This window comes from Mus musculus, chromosome 10 (assembly GCF_000001635.26).
Source record: "Mus musculus strain C57BL/6J chromosome 10, GRCm38.p6 C57BL/6J".
In the NCBI taxonomy this organism is placed as follows: Eukaryota; Metazoa; Chordata; class Mammalia; order Rodentia; family Muridae; genus Mus; species Mus musculus.
In genome coordinates this window covers 43,121,896-43,139,771 of record NC_000076.6, presented here as the reverse complement: position 1 = coordinate 43,139,771, position 17,876 = coordinate 43,121,896, and the positions used below count along the sequence as shown (strand labels likewise).

General features: G+C 42.6%; 1 protein-coding gene across 4 annotated transcripts in view; it reads left to right on the top strand.

Annotated features, from left to right (window-relative positions):
* The window catches only part of Sobp (sine oculis binding protein), a 180,652-nt gene that overhangs the window by 43,368 nt on the left and 119,408 nt on the right, over positions 1-17,876 (top strand). For 2 of the 4 annotated variants that reach the window (XM_017313763.2, NM_175407.3), the window contains exon 4: positions 11,842-11,993. The exons of the other annotated variants lie outside the window; for them this stretch is intronic. In XM_017313763.2, the coding sequence (XP_017169252.1) occupies positions 11,842-11,993 (152 nt within the window). The remainder of the gene's footprint in view (positions 1-11,841; positions 11,994-17,876) is intronic. 4 annotated transcript variants of the gene reach the window in all.

Sequence of the window (17,876 nt, the reverse complement as noted above, 5' to 3'; positions counted from 1 at the left end):
TTACTCCTCAGGGAATTTTCCACTTGTGAGACGCTGGCCTTGAGGAAGTCTCAAATCTTGGAGTGCTTTGGGTTTTGGAATTCCAGGTTAGGGTTTCTCTGTGTCCAGCTTTGGGACTTTGTGGGTTCCCGTTTTATTTTTCTTCTCTGTCAGGTGTTGGAAAAATAAGCAAGGGAGGGGCACTGCATATACAGCAGCTTCTGTCTGTGTGCACTTGATTCCAGAGTTAGTCTCCAGCAAGGACTCGCTAGATGGCTCTGACTTGACAAGAAACGGGAACGTGAGCTGTCTGTGGTTAGAATTATTTCTCAGCCATTAATGTTCTTACATTTGGGTCCTGTTTAAGTTTCACTGTGGAGTTCCAACCTGTTTTCATTGTTACTCTACAAGATCAGACCTCATTGCCTTTCTCCTGTATCTGGCCATCCGTCTGTCCATCCATCCATCCATCCATCCATCCATCCATCCATCCATCCATCCACCGATCCATTCCTATACCATGGCCTGTAGGTTGCTGCCTCCTAGCTATCAAGCATCCCCAGTAAAGGAGACACATGACGTTCTCATGCTACTTTAATGAGGCCTGTCAGTGCAGAACTGGATCTTCCCAAACTCTGATCCATCTTGTTGGAGTGGCATTTCTAAACACATCTTTGACCCTGCCATGTCCTCATGAAAGACACAAAGGAGCTTCTTGTCCTTTGGAGTAATGAATGGCAAGCCTCCGACATTCAGGAGACACCTTGTTTAGCCCCCATTTGCACTAGTATTATCTGACCTTCACACTGCCTCAGTTAGCTGATGTCTTCAGGAAACCCTGCCTGCCCCTTCCGGGATCCGGGAGATCTTGACTCCTCACCTAGTGCAGAATGCATCACTCTGCTTGCTGCCGTGAGCCACAGACTTCCTGTCTTTCCTCTTGCAAGCAAGGCCACATCTAGTTCCGTGTCCTTTACCTATTAGCTGCCTAGCATGAGTACCTCCAGGTGAACCCCTAATTATTCCAGAAAACACACCCTTGGTTCCTCTATCTATAATGACATAGGATAATTGCTACATAATTAGATACTAGCTATAAGAGTTTCATTAGAAAATTGAAAAATTAATTTAAAATTCTCTCTCTTTTGTAATTTGGGCTAATATGAATTTATTTCTTTGACTTATTGGAACCAAGTTTTAGTCTACATGTAAAGAGATCTTTCTTATTTTAGTTTCTTCTGTTAGTTCTATATTTACATAATTTCTCCCTTCCTCCTTCCAAACCCTCCCATATATCCCTGCTTTCTCTCTTCAAATTCATTGCCTCTTTCTTTCATTAATTGTTACATGTATGTATGTATATATATATATATACATACATATACGTATGTGTATATAAATACAACCTGTGCCGTCCGTATAATGTTACTTGTATGTATATGATTCCAGGCTGACCATTTGGTATTGGATAACCAGTTGGTCCACTCTTCCTTGGGAAAGATTACGTCTCCCACTCCCAATATTCCTTAGTGGCCTGTAGTTCCGTGTGTAGGGTTGAGTCCCCATGAACTTTCGTCCACTACTGCTAGCATGTCTGTTGTTCTTGTTTGTCTCATGTTTAGGCTGTCATGTTGGTGAGCCTTTATGGGTGTAGATTCTGACATTATATAGTCTCACTGCAAACTTCCTGATTCTGTGGCTCTTACAATCTTTCTGCCCTCTCTCCTGCAAAGTTGCATGAGCCTTAGGCTCAGGAGTGTTTTGTAGATATATCGAGTGGAATTGGACTCCACAATGCTGTATCTTGGTTAGTTGTAGCTTTCTATAATGGTCTCTCTCTGTTGCAAAGACACGTTTCCTTGATGGAGGGTGAAGACTACACTTATCTGTGGGTATAAAGATCAATATTTAGAATATAGTAACAGATTGTGCTGGCTTAGTAAAATGGTAGTTGTAGGTTCTCCTCCAAGACCTATGGGTAGCTGGCTAAGTTTCCAGTACTAGAATAGTTTCCCCTGTTAAGTGAATCATAAATTTAATTAGAGAGCCATTGGTTACTGCCATAGTATGTGTGCCACCACTGCACCTAAGGGTTATTGTGCAAGGATGATCACCGCTATGGTTCACGACCATGGTCATGGTTCAGCTATGTTTTGATTCACAGCTGAGTAGGACTGTTAGTGGCTCCCTTTGTTTGGAAGCTTGCATGGTGCCTTCTGGTACCACACAAACTAGTCTTGAAGTGCATTGTATCTTAGGTACGAGGGATTTATCTTCCACCCTAGCGATAACATTTTATTTGGGACTTAAGTGCTACTCAATTTAGACTAATGTGGAAAACTCATATTCTTGAAATTAGTTCAAATCTACTTTCAAAAGAAAGTTTGTGATATTTTAGGTACCTCAAAGACTCGTTCGTATGTTGACTTTCTAGTAATTGCTTTTTCAACCTGTGACCATACAACCTGACAGAAACAATTTAAACATTTTATTTTGGCTCATAGTTTGGGTCCACCATGCATGGTGGGGATGACAGAGTGGCAGAAATGTGTGGCAGAGGCTGTTCTCATTGTGGTGAATCAGCAGGCAGAAGCATGCTAGGAGCTAGGGGCAGGTCTAACTGCTCATGGCTAGCCTTCAGTGACCTCTTTCAATCAGTCAGGCTTCCTTCTCAAGGGTTTCACAACCTCCCCAAAATTTCACCACCAGTTGGGGAGCAAGCTTCAAACTGTGAGCTTGAATGGGGTGCTTGGATTCAAGCCAATAGACTTTATCATTTAATTGCATCTATTCCTTTAATTGGAACTACACACATGAAATTTTAGTAATTTAGGCTCCTCTCTTCGGAAAGTTATGATTGTTCAGTTACCAAGGTGGTAGACATTTAGTTGTTAACTCTGATGCTTTTTAAAAAAGCAAACTTCTCAGGCACTTAGAAAGATCCACCCATGTGTGGATGGTTAATGTAATAATTACAAAAAAATTGCATCTATTAATTACAGAATATCTGGCAGTGTGGTGATATATTTGGCAACATCTTGTCAACTATTAATTCAAACTTTTTTTTTTTAAAGAATAAGTGTAAGTGAGGCTTTTATTAATTTCAATGGCTTTGCTCTTAATCTGAGATAGTGAGATCTAACTAGTTCCTGGATTGTTCCTTGTGTTCAAAGACAGTAAATTGTTCTACAGATGCCACCTGTGGGAGGGGTGTGGTTAAGGAGACAGTTGCCTCTCCAGCTAACACTCTCATCTCGTGCCTCTCATTTGCAGTAATTCTTGGGATGTTTCCTTTCCATGTAGCACAGCAGTAGTGCAGTGAGCATCACTACCTCAAGAGCCTTCCCACTTCTCCCCAGAAAGATTGGCAATATCAGTAGAGGGTGGAAGCATTACATCATAGGAAGAGAAATTGGGGCATTAAATGGTGGCGTTTGCACCTCACCAGTGTCTCTGTCTCAGGCTCTTTGATGAGATGTAATGAAGAACGCTGTGTTTCGTACAGTAGCCACTCAAGTTTGCAAAGTAATGCTCATTATACCTTATTTGCATAAAGAATGCAGCTGTCGTAAGTGGATCTGCCTCTTGCTTTTCGCTTCTAGCAGATCCTAGCTATATGCCGTTCTTCCCTAGAACTTTCATATCTGCTATGCTGAATGTTAGTTAGCACCTGAAAAGACTCTGAGGCCTGGGGAGATAGCCCAGTCTGTCCATTGCTCAAGGACCTGAGTTAAATCCCCAGAATCCATTTTTTAAAAATGTGGTAGGGTTTCTGTACCTCTCTGGGGATTTGGGGGATAAAGACTGGCAGATTCCTGGAAATACCTGGTAGCCAGCCAGTCCAGCCTAGTGCTGAGCTCAGGCCAATGAGAGATCCTGCTTCAAAGAAAATGTGTTATGTTCTTGAGGATAACTTCTAAAGTTGTCTTCTGGCCTCCACAGACATGCACATACATACATACATGCATGCACACAAACACACACATACATACACATGCATACATACATGCATACACACAGGAACACACATATACATGCACATGCATGCACAAACATATATACATGCACATGCACACACACACATGAACACATATGCATGCACATGCACACATGCACATACACAAACACACATATACTTGCACATGCATACACACATGCATGCACACACACACAAACACACATGAAAGCACATGTATAAACACATGCATGCACACACACAAACACAAATGCAAGCACATGTGTACACATGCATGCACACACATATATACATGCACATGCACACATACATGTACACACACATGAGCACATATGCATGCACATACACACATGCATGAACACATATACTTGCACATGCATACATACACACACACAAGCACATATGCAAGCACATGTATAAACACATGCATGCACACACAGAGACACACATATACATGCACATGTATGCACACACATATATACATGCACATGCATACATACATGCACACACATGAACACATATGCATGCACATACACACATGCACGAACACATATATACTTGCACATGCATACATACATGCACACACACAAACTCACATATACACGCACATGTATGTACACACTAAAACATATGGTCAGCAGTAACCAGAGGCCTCTTATGTTCTTGCTTCCCCCACTTCTGCTCCTCTGCTTTCCTCACTGGACCCTACCTTCAGCCCTCTCCCCTTACCTTTTGTTTTTCAGAACAAATCACTGAGTCTAAAATATAAATATGATTTACAGATATATAGAAGCTCTTTGCTTTGAGGAAATTCATACTTCATAGTAAGATATAATCAAGCCTAACATGATCCTCCAGAGGTTGAAGTTAATATCAGTGGCAATGGAGGGCTAGTTTTTGAAGCTAGGACATTCATAGTGGCAACCTTGAACTTAGGTGTATGGGTGGTCTCCCTTGCCCACATGGAAAGCCAGTCTGACCCATGCTCCACTGTGTTTCCTTCTCCTGAGAAGATTGGCAAGAATGTTGTTGGCCTGAGGTTAGAACAGCTGCTCCCAGCACACAGATTTCTTACTCCTCAGCGCCTACAAGGTGCTTGCTGCTACAAGTTCAGATGGAATATCTGCAGGACATCTGTGTCTCAAGTTATAGAAAAGTAACCCCTGCACCGTGGGCCTTTTACTTGTTTGTTTGATTGTTTGTTTGTTTGTTTGAAAAAAATCAATCAACATGTATTGATTGAGGAACATTTCATCTGTCTCCTCAAAGACATTTGACCTTTCTGATTTCATGCTAACTCTACCTGCAGGCCTCCGAACAGTGTGTTTGTTAGTAGCCTAATAGGTGGTAGCTTTCGTTCCTTTGTGTGTGTGTGTGGGGGGGGGAGCGGGTGTATGTGTGGATGCAGTGTCATCTTACATGCGTTGAAAAGCCCTGGTCTCTAAGTACAGTGGTCAAGAGCTTGGCCTCTGGAATCAGGTGAATGCTCCTGTATGCACTTTCTGGACAAGCAGGAGCAAATCACTTCGCCTTTAAACTTACTTTCCCACCTACACCGTCGGGATAAGATTAGTAGGTGGTGTGGTGGGAGGTTGAGATTGAGATTAGATGATGGAGAGGAGGAGGGTAAGATATACTGTAGCTGGGAGTCAGTACTGAGTGGTGGGTGGGTAGCCGCGATGTCCTTTTGGTTCAGTCTTCAAGTTTCCACAGCCCTCGTTATGGGCTCGCTTCCAGAGCACGGGGAGCTGTACAGAAAAACTCCCGTAGCCGGTAGAGTGGTAGTTCTCAACCTGTGGGTCGCATGACCTTTCACAAGGGTCACCTAAGACCACCTGAAAACACAGAATTTACATCACGATTCAATACAGTAGCAAAATTATAGTTAAGCAGTAGCAATGAGAATAATTTTAAGGTTTGTACTGGCTGGTTTTGTGTCAACTTGACACAAGCTGGAGCTATCACAGAGAAAGGAACTTCAGTTGAGGAAATGCCTCCATGAGATCCAGCTGTCAATTAGTGATCAAGGGGAGAGGGCCCATTGTGGATGGAGCAATCCCTGGGCTGGTATAAGGGAGCAAGCTGAGCAAGCCAGGGGAAGCAAGCCAGTAAGTAACATCCTTCCATGGCCTCTGCATCAGTTCCTGTATCCTGACCTGCTTGAGTTTCAGTCCTGACCTCCTTTGGTGATGAATAGCAATTTGGAAAGTGTAAGCTGAATAAACCCTTTCCTCTCCAACTTGCTTCTTGGTCATGATGTTTGTGCAGGAATAGAAACCCTGACTAAGACAAGGTTGGAGGTCACCACAACATAAGGAACTGTATTAAAGGGTCGCACCACTGGAAAGGCTGGGAACCACTGCTCTAGAGACTGTTAACTCTGACTGACTTAAGATCCTTAGAACAGAATCATTGCAAGATGAAGTTTCTTTCTTTGCAAATAAACTGAAATGAAGACCAAGTAAAGTCTAATTTTGCCTGCCTTTAGTGTGTGTGTTATAGGAAGTCATAGAGACGGGTCAGAAGACAACTTTTGAAAATTTGTCTTCCCAATGCGACTTGGGCATGGAACTTAGACTCTCAGGCTTGGTGGCCAGCACCTATACTAGCCATGCCACCTCGCTTTATTCTGTTCTTACATTAGCTGTTCCTACAACCAGACTGACAAGGGTTCTCCCTCGTCTCTCATTTCACAGTATGGGGAGCACACAGTGGTATCTTCAGGATACTTTGCAATGTGTCTCAAATATACTTGAAGCCCTAAGATGATTATTTGAATGTATACATTCTAGGAACTGTTGCAGGAGATAAACACCACCAGGAAAGGCTCTCCATTTTTTTTTCTCAATTTTGAACTCTAGTGAAAGTTGCAGTTAATATTAGAGCATAGTTGTTTGGGGTCCACTAAGACCCTCTTGATTTTCCTTTCTCGCGCATCAAGAGGGTAAGTATATGTGTTCACTGTTTCAATTGAAATGGCCTAGGATCAATGACCAATGGCCACCTTTATCCTTTAAAAGTCACCAGACAGGGCAATTGCTCAAGGCCCTCAAGAAATGCTCCATTTCATAATTCTCTATACTATAAAAAATAAGTATGTTTTTTTATTCCACCTTAGAGTGGACTTTTACTTCTGGAATATACAGTAGGAAAGTGTCTTATAGCTCTCTGAGCGTTAGATTAGAAAGAAAATGTTGCAAACCTTTTGTTTAATTAAATGCTAACGAGGTGGTACCAATTTTCATGATTAATTGACGCATGCATATTTGACTGATGTATATTTATACGACAGCACATGAAAGTTTTATCACGGTATACAAATTGTTCGCTTTGGGAATGCCGTTTCGTGCTCTGAACATTTTGCCTTTGTTGCTACAGTGCTCATTATGAAAAATATACAGGCTAATTGCTGTAAGATCCTGGAATATAAGCCTGTCACATGGGTCTTCAGTGATGTAATCCCAGTTCTCTAATGGCACAGACTTTTAGCCTCCATTGAAGATAGAAAATAAGATTTTATTTAGTTTGAAGATATTTTAAAAAATAAAGCTGGGAAGTGGTTGTGCCTGCCTTTAATTCCAGCACTCGGGAGTTTGATTCCAATCTGGTCTACAGAGCAAGTTCCAGGTCAGCTAGAGCTACACAGAAAAACCCTGTCTCAAGCAAAACGAAACAAAACAAGCAAACAAAAACAAAGAAAAAAGGAAAAAAAAGCATAAATATTAAAATACTAATAACCACCTGCTTAGGAAAACAAGCTCAATTGCCCAGCCCTCTCTGTTGCCAGGGTAAAGCGTGGGTGCTGTTACCAGCTATTGTAGTCTCTTGGCTGCTACGGGGTTAAAATACTCTGACCAAAGCAGATTGGGAAGAAGAGGCTTTGCTCCAAGTCAGTCATTAAGGGAACTCAGGGCAGGAGCTCAGAGAGGAAGAGCTTGAAGCAGAGACTAAGGGAGAAAGCTGCTAGCTGCTGGTTCACTTATGGTAAGACCCACAGTGGCCTACGCCCGCCCACCCAGCGATCGTAAGAAGTCTGTCCAGATATGCCCACAGGATACTCTGACATAGGTAATTCCTCAACTAAGGTTCCCTCTTCCATGTGGGTCTAGATTGTGCCAAATTGACAATAAAAACTAGCACACTAGACTTTAAGTTAAAAAACAAATGAACAACAAACAACAAAAACCCGTATTAGTCAAAAATAAAATTTGGCTGTAATTTCTTAAGGAAAGTTCACTAATTAGGGGTAGCCATTGTGGCAGAATTTAAGCTGTGTTTTGACTGACAAGATCATTTAATCATCAGAGTCCCTTAAATGTGGAGCTGTTATGAGACTGGAATACCTGTCATATGTGAAAATATTTTCGTGAACTTTTGGAATCACCCACTTATCAGACTCATGTTTGGGTCATTCACAGTTGAGAACTTTGTGTCAGAAAAGGAGACATCAACATCCCGCAGCGCCTTCCCAGGGCTCTTGCCAGTGAGACGCAGAACAGATAGGAATACTGATTTAGTTAGCAAGACAGTTGCTAGTTGTCATTCCACAACTTTTATAAGATAACAAAAGTGTCTTTTCTTCTCCCTTTAAGAACATTTCACGAGACTAACGTGTTTCAAAGTTGTACACTTTTATTTGTTAGCTGTCCTCGTCACTCTTTACTTCCCAGTGACTCTGGAGTGGAGCTGGAGAAGGGTTCAGGTTACCCTTGACCCTGCACATACCTGTCTTCCTCAGGGCCAGACCCCTGTGGTGGGCTAACCCCCTGCCTCCTACAGCCCCACCCTTTGCACTGTCCAGTCTCTGCTTTAGTGTATTACAGCTAAAAGAGCCAGGACTTTAAAATTTCATGTTTTCTTTCTCAAACCAGACTATTTAAAGGAAGGAACGCCAAGGCAAAATGAATGTGTGTTCTCGAGTGACTCCTTGGGAAGTGGGGTTCTTGTTGAACTGTGAGGCCAAATGACATCCGTCATGACACTTTTCCTTACAGGTTTCACCAGAGCAGAGATCATTACATTACCACCAGGTCATTTGTGAGAGCTCTGCGGTGTCATCTTCTTTTTCAGGAACTTAGACTTTAAGGCAGCGTGTCAACTGGAACAATAGGAACTATTAGTGCTAGTTGGCGTAGTGGTGATGGATAATCATTTTAAACTACTAGTAATCTAAGAAAGTGCTTTACCTGAGGTCTCTTAGTTTTTTGCTAACTTTTCATGCCATGAGAAGTATCCATTCATAGGTAGGCGTCATATATAAATCCTATGAAATAGAAGTAACAGCTCTCTGAATAGAACATATCCATCCAATGCAGTAATTATGTTACATGTGAATTCATATCATTGGCTTTATTAAAGAATGTTATGTTATCAAAAATGTTTACTAACAGCAAAGGTCCTCTTATACTGTCGTGTTTGATAGTGAGCCATAGATTCCAGTGTGTGATTTGTGAACTAGTATGCGTTATTAAAATGACCGTGTTTATCCTGCCAGTAGACAAAGTGCCGCACGTGGCTCTGAGCAAATACTTGGGGAGAAACGCCCTATCACTGCATCACACATTCATTTGTTTCTAGTTTTGCAGGCTGATGACCACAGTGCCTCAAAGCAGATCTTTTCCCTGGAAGTGGGATGAGTGCATGACAGGCTCTATGAGCCATGGATGTGTCAACAACCCAGGGGGAGGGCCCCGCTTAACAATTAGTCTCTGGGGGTTCACTCAGAAGTCAGACACACTATGCCGGAGTTTGTTGGGGATTTTGTGATTCTCATTCATGTCTGAATTATGAGTCTGGGTTAGTACAAAACAGAGTCTATAAAGAAGGATTGCAACTAATATGGCAACTAGAGCTACACATGTGCACACATACACACCCATGGACAGACATACTCATGCACATACACATACACACACACAATATATATACACTCAGACATACACATGCACACATATACATACACACATATGTGCATATACAGACTCATACACATGCTCATGCATACACACATAATACACATACACACTCAGATACCCACACATGCACACACATATGGACATACATGCATATACATACATATACACACATGTACATGCATATACACATATACATGTTCACACATAATGCACATATACACTCAGATACATATACATATACATACTCACACAGAAACATACACACACATACTGTACATACACACTTAGATACACACATGTACACACATAACATGCATGTACAAACTCAGATAACACATCACACACATACATATATGTACCACATACACACACAATTCACATATGCACTCAGATACATACATACAGGTATGTGCATACACATACATGTACACAGACACATACATGTTTATACACAAAGACACTGACACAACACATTTACATGTGCATACAAGCTTAGATAAAGACACATATATAAACATACACACATGTGCACACATGATGCACATATACACTCAGACACATGTACACATAAATGCACATACATGACATATAAATGCACACAGACTCATACATGCACATATATACTTAGACATTCACACAAACACACTCAGACATGCACACACACACATACACTTGGACACACACATGTATACACACATGCAGACATATTATGCACATGTTCACACACACACACAGAGTCAAATGAGAGGACAGAGAACACTACTCAAGATACACTGAAAGCTCCCAGGAGTCAGCCAGAAAATATTTTTAAGAATTTCCAACATTGTTTACTTCCCTAAAAGAGACCAATATTCCCAAGCCTCAGGCATTTGAGTGCCACCAGCCTTCCTGTGGTTCCTTACTCTGCATTGTGCTTCACTTGGTATGCTTAATTTAATTCATTCTCTTTGCTCTCTTTAACAGCCCATCTGTCTTAAGCAGAAATGGATGTGACAGTCGTGGTAGCTTATGCTAGTTACGTTTTTCTTCCCATAGAAGGGGATGGCATGTAGCATTGTGAATATTAGAAATACTTGCAAACCATCTAGAACCCATCTGAGCACCCTTGTTGACATGGTTGAGGGGTCTTCCAGGAGCTGAGGGACGCTCTTCCCCCCAGCCATCCCTCCCCGCCCCCCTTCCCCAGTCTGCCTGAGAATACTCTCACAACCTCATACTGGGAATTCCCTCTTCCAGAAGCCACGTCAGACAGAGCCGAGTTAAATGAGCTTGTGCTTCCTTGAGGTCATCGGGGCTGGAAGGCTCACTGCAGGAGAATGCCCAGTAAGCCAGGCCTGCCTGCTGTCCACTGCCAGAATTTGGCCATTCACAATGCCTTTTTGATTAAGCAGGTGGCTTGGGAATCATGTTGTGGCAGTAAAATACAGTAGTGTTCTTTTACCTATGATGGGAGCATGTGTGGTGTTGCTGGCCCCTGACTGTCAAAAGTTCACACGAGGGTACTGAGTTGCACACACAGGTTTGCATGGCCCAAGTTGCCTCACCTACTGCCCATTTTGAAGACTTTCCACAGGACCCTTGAGGAAATGGGCTGTTTATTTTATAAACTCTTCCTTTATCTCTCAGGGTGGTTTGACTAGACAGATTGAGAGGAGGCAAAGTACCCCTGGAATTCCTGTAGCTTTGTAACGGTGCTCTGGTTTCTAAGTAAAATGTTTTTTGGAAACAGGAACACCCACAAGCCCCTAAGGAGAAAAACAAACAAATATACCCTGCCGCTCCAGCTTCACACCGACCCTGCCCCCATCCCCACCTCTGCCCCTAAGATTGGCAGCCCTAACTCCATTAGAAAATGGTGAGGTCTGGAAATTGCAAGTCGACCCCGGGGAACTCGGTCAGGGTCAGGGTGTGTCTAAATATGAAGGGATGTTTGCTTCTGATATGAACGTTTTTCTTATACTTTTATTATAGAAGATGATGTGTCAAATGTACAAATAATGTGTGCCTGGTGCCAGAAAGTGGGGATCAAGCGCTATTCCCTGAGTATGGGAAGCGAGGTGAAAAGCTTCTGCAGCGAGAAATGCTTTGCGGCCTGCCGGAGAGCCTACTTCAAAAGAAACAAGGTAAGCCACCTTAGAGAGGCCGCGGGCCACCCTCGCGTGCGCATGCGCCTCCTAGCCCTAGCTGGACACTGTGGCCCTACCCCTGTGTAGTCTTTATTCTGTTTTGTCCGTTTCTTCCTGTCATGCTTAACTTTTTGGAATAAGAAACCCCACCCTAACATACCTTGACCATCAATTTCTCTTGGCTTGGTGTTTGAGTTCTGAGAGGTGAGTGAATCTGCGGAAGAACTGAAGTCCCAGCTGGTACCCTATCCGGAGGGCATAGTCTAGAGCCCACCAGGGAGAAGTAGCAGGGGAGAGCCAGGCATTAGCAGCAGAGAGAGGCTCTAGTTCACACACACAGCGGGGGATATGGCTGCTGTTTCCAAAACCTGACGCACAGAGTCTAGTCAAGACAAAATTGTCAAACCTCCCTTGACACGGGATGTTAGAGTTGATTGATCATGACAAGAGGGGCAATAATGAATACATACACTAACACTGCTCACTCGTGAGAGTAACGGATTAGCACAGGAAGAGACATAGTAAAGTTTTGACTTTTTTTTTTAAAGGCAGTCTAAGTCTGAAGATGGGCTTTTAGAATAGTATTAGCCACTCTGTAATAAACATTAGAAATGGGATGCATGATGTTTTAACAAGCACATACACACACTGGCACACGAACTTCCCAGTTCTTAAGGACATGCTAACATTTGTCACCAAGGTCTGAAGTCCATTTCTAGCCTTTGATTATTTCTCATTGATCTGCAAAATGTCCTTACTTCATGAAACCGTCCACATTTTGCTAAGCATTTAGCCTTTCCCTTTCTGTAATACAAGATAAAAACCTGTCCATTCTTGAAGCAAGAACTTGCCTTTCTAAAGTTTGCAATCCTGAATGCTAATCAGGGCTCACTGCATTGCAAGCACCATTGCAGCAAATAATCTCCTGCAAATTTGGGTCACATTCATTTTGCCAGAAACCAGAATGCCTGAAAAATTAGGCTGCAGAATTCAATGAGTTGGAATTTTAGTAGCAGTCTCTAAGAATTAGGCTCACAATCTTCACTGGAACTAGGAGACAAGTAAGGAAATTGTCTGGACATCTTTGGGGACAGTCAAGAGTAGGGTTCACTTTCCCTCGGGAGGAGATTAGAATGATCTCCAAGAGCCTGGGGCGCCCATTCTGAATGCAGAACACTGAGAATAACAGTCCTAGGAGTGGGCCTAGCAATTTCTTTTTTAAAGCTCTACTTACAACAACAAAATACTTTGCATTCCTCCACAGAAGATGGCTGTAGAGCAGGGCCTTTTGTCATTCTACGATATCGATGGACTGCTGGCAGAGAATAAGGCCAAGAAATAAGGCGCAGTATCACAACACTAATGATACCACTTACACTCTGCAGTCAGTCTTTGAGGAAAGGCATCTGATGCCACTGGAAGAGCAGTCCAGAGTACACTGTTAGACAGTATGTGTGTGTGTATATGTATATGTACATGTGTATGTATATATACCCACATATTTTAAAAGCATATTGTGTGTATATATATATGTGTGTGTGTGTATATATATATGCGCTTTTAAAATATAGTGATAAAGTTTAAGATAAAACTGAATTATAAGCTTCTATGGCATGCATTTTTGAAAGATGGCTAATGGAAATTGAATGAAGAAAAAGAAATAAAAAGGGATGAAAGCACATGACTGATCCTAGGTATGATGGAGAAGAAAGTTTATTACAGGTATGTGGGAGAGTGTAGCCAGAGGCAGACACATCTGGGAGAGTCCAGAGTGGTCATGACCCTGGACCATGAGGGAAGAGGGGGAGGGGAAGGAAGAGAGGGCCGCCAAGTGCAGAAGCCAGGAGGCCAGAGGTACAAAGAGAACAAAAAGAAAAGGGGCAGAAAACCAAAAGGTCTGGTTTATATAGGGAAGAGCCAAGTTCAGGGTAGAGGGCGGGGTATGCCAGCCATGCCCTGAAATAGGTAGGGACTGAGGGATGCTGGGAGATCCTGGAAGCCAGGTCCGCTTTGATATATTAAATAGACACTTCAGCAGCGTGTCCTGGGTTTGAAACTTAACAGCTTAACAAGAAGCAGGGTAAGAGTTAGTATTTGGAACGCAGAGGAGGGACAGTCAGAAGTGAGGCAAGGCCCACTCAGCCTCACTTCCCGTGAGGAGCTCCTGGGATGAGTCTCTAGCATCTTGCAAACCTGGGGAGTTGCTATGGTTTGACCTAGCCAGTGACTTTGCCTGCTGGTCTCGGCGGCCCCTTAGCACACATATGACCTGTCTTCTTTCACCTTCTCTCCTGTTTATGTATTCCAAAGCTCTGCCTGGTCAGTTTCTCCAAATCGAGAGATCAACGTCTTACATTACCCGCTAGGCTCTGCTTTTTCCCCGAGTGTTATCTCTGAAACAATATCCTATTGTATTACTACAAACATGTACAGCTGCTGCATTTCTGTTAACCGATAGGATTTTGTGGTCATTTCATTTAGGGATTAGGTTTCCTAATGGCTTGTATTAGATCCCAGAGCTGCATCCGGCCATTTCTAAGAACTGCTGTTACATGCCCCAGAGTGTTCCCAACTGCAGACCGTGGCAGATAGCTACATCTCTTCGTGTATCATTTAACAAAGTTCTTAGTTTTCATTAGTAGACTTCATCTTAGAAATCCTTCCCATTTCTACATAACAAGCTTCCCTCTTCCCATGTTTTTAAATACCAAGAAGTAGATGGAAAACAGCGAATAATGCATGCACAGAAGAGAGTTTTGTCTTAGGTATAGAGTAGATTTTTTTTAAATGTGAAATTAACTATGCTGTAAATTATGCTTTATAATGACAGCCCATTTCTTGCTGGATAGCATGCTGGGATCTAAAAATGGCCTCCAAGTTGAACCCAAATTGCACGCATAACTTTACAAAGGAAAACCCTCAGACAAGGTAGATAATTAGGAGCCGTATTCAGCCGACCTCTGTTTTGTGTCTGAGCAACACCTGCATTTGTGAATGTAAATTGGACAGCTGTGCTTGGGCCCCTGTGCACGCCTCCCCAGAAATGCTTGCGCGACTACAGGCAGCATGGCGTTGCTGCTAAAAACAAAGATAAAAATAGCCCAACACTCAAAATGAAGGCCTATGAAAATGAGCTTTGAAAATTTCATTTGCTTCTCAAGCCTTTCTTTTTCTTTGGGACCTGGGAGGCTGAAAAAAAAAATGTCACATTTGTCTCTCATAAAGCTCTGCCATTTAGAGTCAGGTGAGCAGGTGGCTGAGTTAACCAGTTATGGTATGTTTTAAACTGAATTCAGATTTTATCTAGAAGTTATCTGGATGGCTGCAAGCATGTAGGCATTTTTGCAGACTGTTCCTGCTAACATTCTGTGAGAAGCCCATGAGTCACAGCTGTATTCACTTACGGAATCCATGCAGCTATGAGTTTACACATGGCAGGATGTTGGCTCTGAGACGTGGGCAGTGTTAATTCATAATGTATCTTATACCAGCCTGATTTCTACAAGGTTTAACTGCCGACTCAAAGATTTTTAAGCCAGTGTAGGAGGAGCTTATATAGTCTACAGGCATTGGGCATTGGCGTAGGACATTGGGTACCAATGGGAGGGACTTATGTAATCTAGGGGCATGGACATTGGCTACTGATGGCATGTCAATCTCATTATTTGAGACAGAGACAACTTTTCTTCTTTTTCCCCTTTTATTAAAAGTAGCTTCCTTTTTTTTCATATAATATATTCTGACTCCAGTTTTCCCACCCTCTACACCTACCAGTTCCTTCTCTTCTCCCCTCCTTCCCAACCAGATCCACTCCGTCTCTGTCTCTCATTAGACCAGAACAGGCTTCTAAGAGATAACAGCAAGCACAACATGATAAAATATAGTAAGATAAAACAAAAACCATCACATCGAAGTTGGACGAGGCAAGCCAACCGAAGGAAGAGAGCAGGCACAAGCATCAGAGACCTGCTGTGCACACACTCAGGAGTCCCATAGACACTAAACTGAAACCACAGTACATACACAGAGGACCTGGTGCAGACCCGGGCAGGCCTTGTGCGTGCAGCTTCAGTCTCTGTGAGCTCACACGAGCTTTGCTCAGTTGATCTAGAGGGCCTTGTTCTCCTGGTGTCCTCCCCCCTCTGGCTCACACACTTCCTCTTCTGTGGGGTTCCAGACAGGGACAACTTCTCAAAGTGCTCCTGAGGCCACAGAGAATAGGACGTGAGAGTGCCTTTACCCTAGAGAGTCATAAGGAAGGAGTCAGAGGTTATAAAGCCGCCTGGCTGCTTTTGCAGTAGATGCAGAAACAGAGTTTAACGTGCTTTATTTTTATTTTATGTTTGTTGTATGTGAATGCCTGTTTGGCCTGCCTGTATGACTTTCAGGCCTGAAGTTACAGATAGTTCTGAGTTGCCATGTGGGTGCTCAGAATTGAACCAGGTCCTTTGGAAAAACAGCCACTGAGCCAACTCTCTAGCCCGAGTTCAACCTTTTAATATCAATTCTACTTTGTAAAATGGCAGAGTGCTTAAAATGTTCTTTTTATTATCCCTCTTAAAAAAAGATCTTAACAAGACTACAAATAGTACTCTTGAATGGCATTTATTTTGTCTTTTTGTGTGTGTGTGTGAGAAATAAATATCCTGTTGTCTAAACTAGTATTCCAAAAGGAGCCAGGAAATCAAAACCGAAGGAAAATGGCCAATGTAAGGCAAGGATGACTGCTTCCTTTCCTTGTTCAAACCTCAAGTTTGTGGTGTTCCGAATGACATTGAAAAGTAATAAATACAGGTTCCTAAGAGCATCCAACTTTGCCTCCTCCTTCTACTTCCCATGGATTGAGGCAGGAATAGATTCTTCTTCAGCAGATGTTGTAGCTCCCAGTGCACCATCATGACGCACAGTGAAGATCATAGATGCTAGAGATGGAGATGCTTGTGAGCGATGTCATTGAGGTTTCCCAATAGCTGCCGTCGTAACAGACACTCTGCGTGGGGACTATTGTTCAATAAGCATTGATTTGACTGTCAAACTATAGCCTGGATGCATCCCAGTGTTTTATTAGAGGTGTCTTTTAGAGGGAACCCATCACTAATTAGCATACATCATCACAGTTTTTGTCGTTATATTTTATTTATACATAGAGTGTAATTTTGTTGTTGTTGTTGCTGTTTTGGTTTTTCAAATTAAACCTAAGCATAGCCTGAAAAGATTTCCTGGTTTTAGACTTAATTATGAAACCCAGTAGTGTAGAAGAAATGTGTAGCAAAATCTCTGCTAATATACTGGTTAACGTGTCCAGTTTTTACTCTTTAGACACGTGCAATGTTTTATTGCAAAATGGCTGTCATTCACAAAGCTTTGAGAAGGGCATTAAGAAATTACTTGCAGTTAATGTCCTCTAACTGCCTCAGTCTCTGGCCAAAGACTTGATTCTGCTTGATGTTTGCACACTGGCTTGCAAGTAAATGAGGCCAGGAGCCAGGGTTGTTCTACTGGATTTCCCTGGCTTTTATTGGGCATAGGGAAGCTTGCAAGATCTGATTGTCTGCATTTGGCCTGCACTTGGCCTTGGCTGCTCAGTCTTAGAAAAACCTTCCAACTGCTTAGCATATAGGGTAGTCCTCTCTCCAGGCCTTCACTTTGTAGGCTGAGGTCTAAGTTCCCTTTGGACACAGCAAACAGGGACGTCCTCAGGAAGCTCTGGGAGAAAAACAACTAAGCCAACAGTTTTCCTGTACTCTCACATTTTAAAATATGGAATGGAATTGTAGTGAGCTGCCATAACTGGGAGTCTCTGAGAGCAATAATGGGGGAGAGGAGTGTGCTAGTCCCTGAAACACTCTGTGAGTGGGAAGAAAGCCGGAAGCTCTGGCA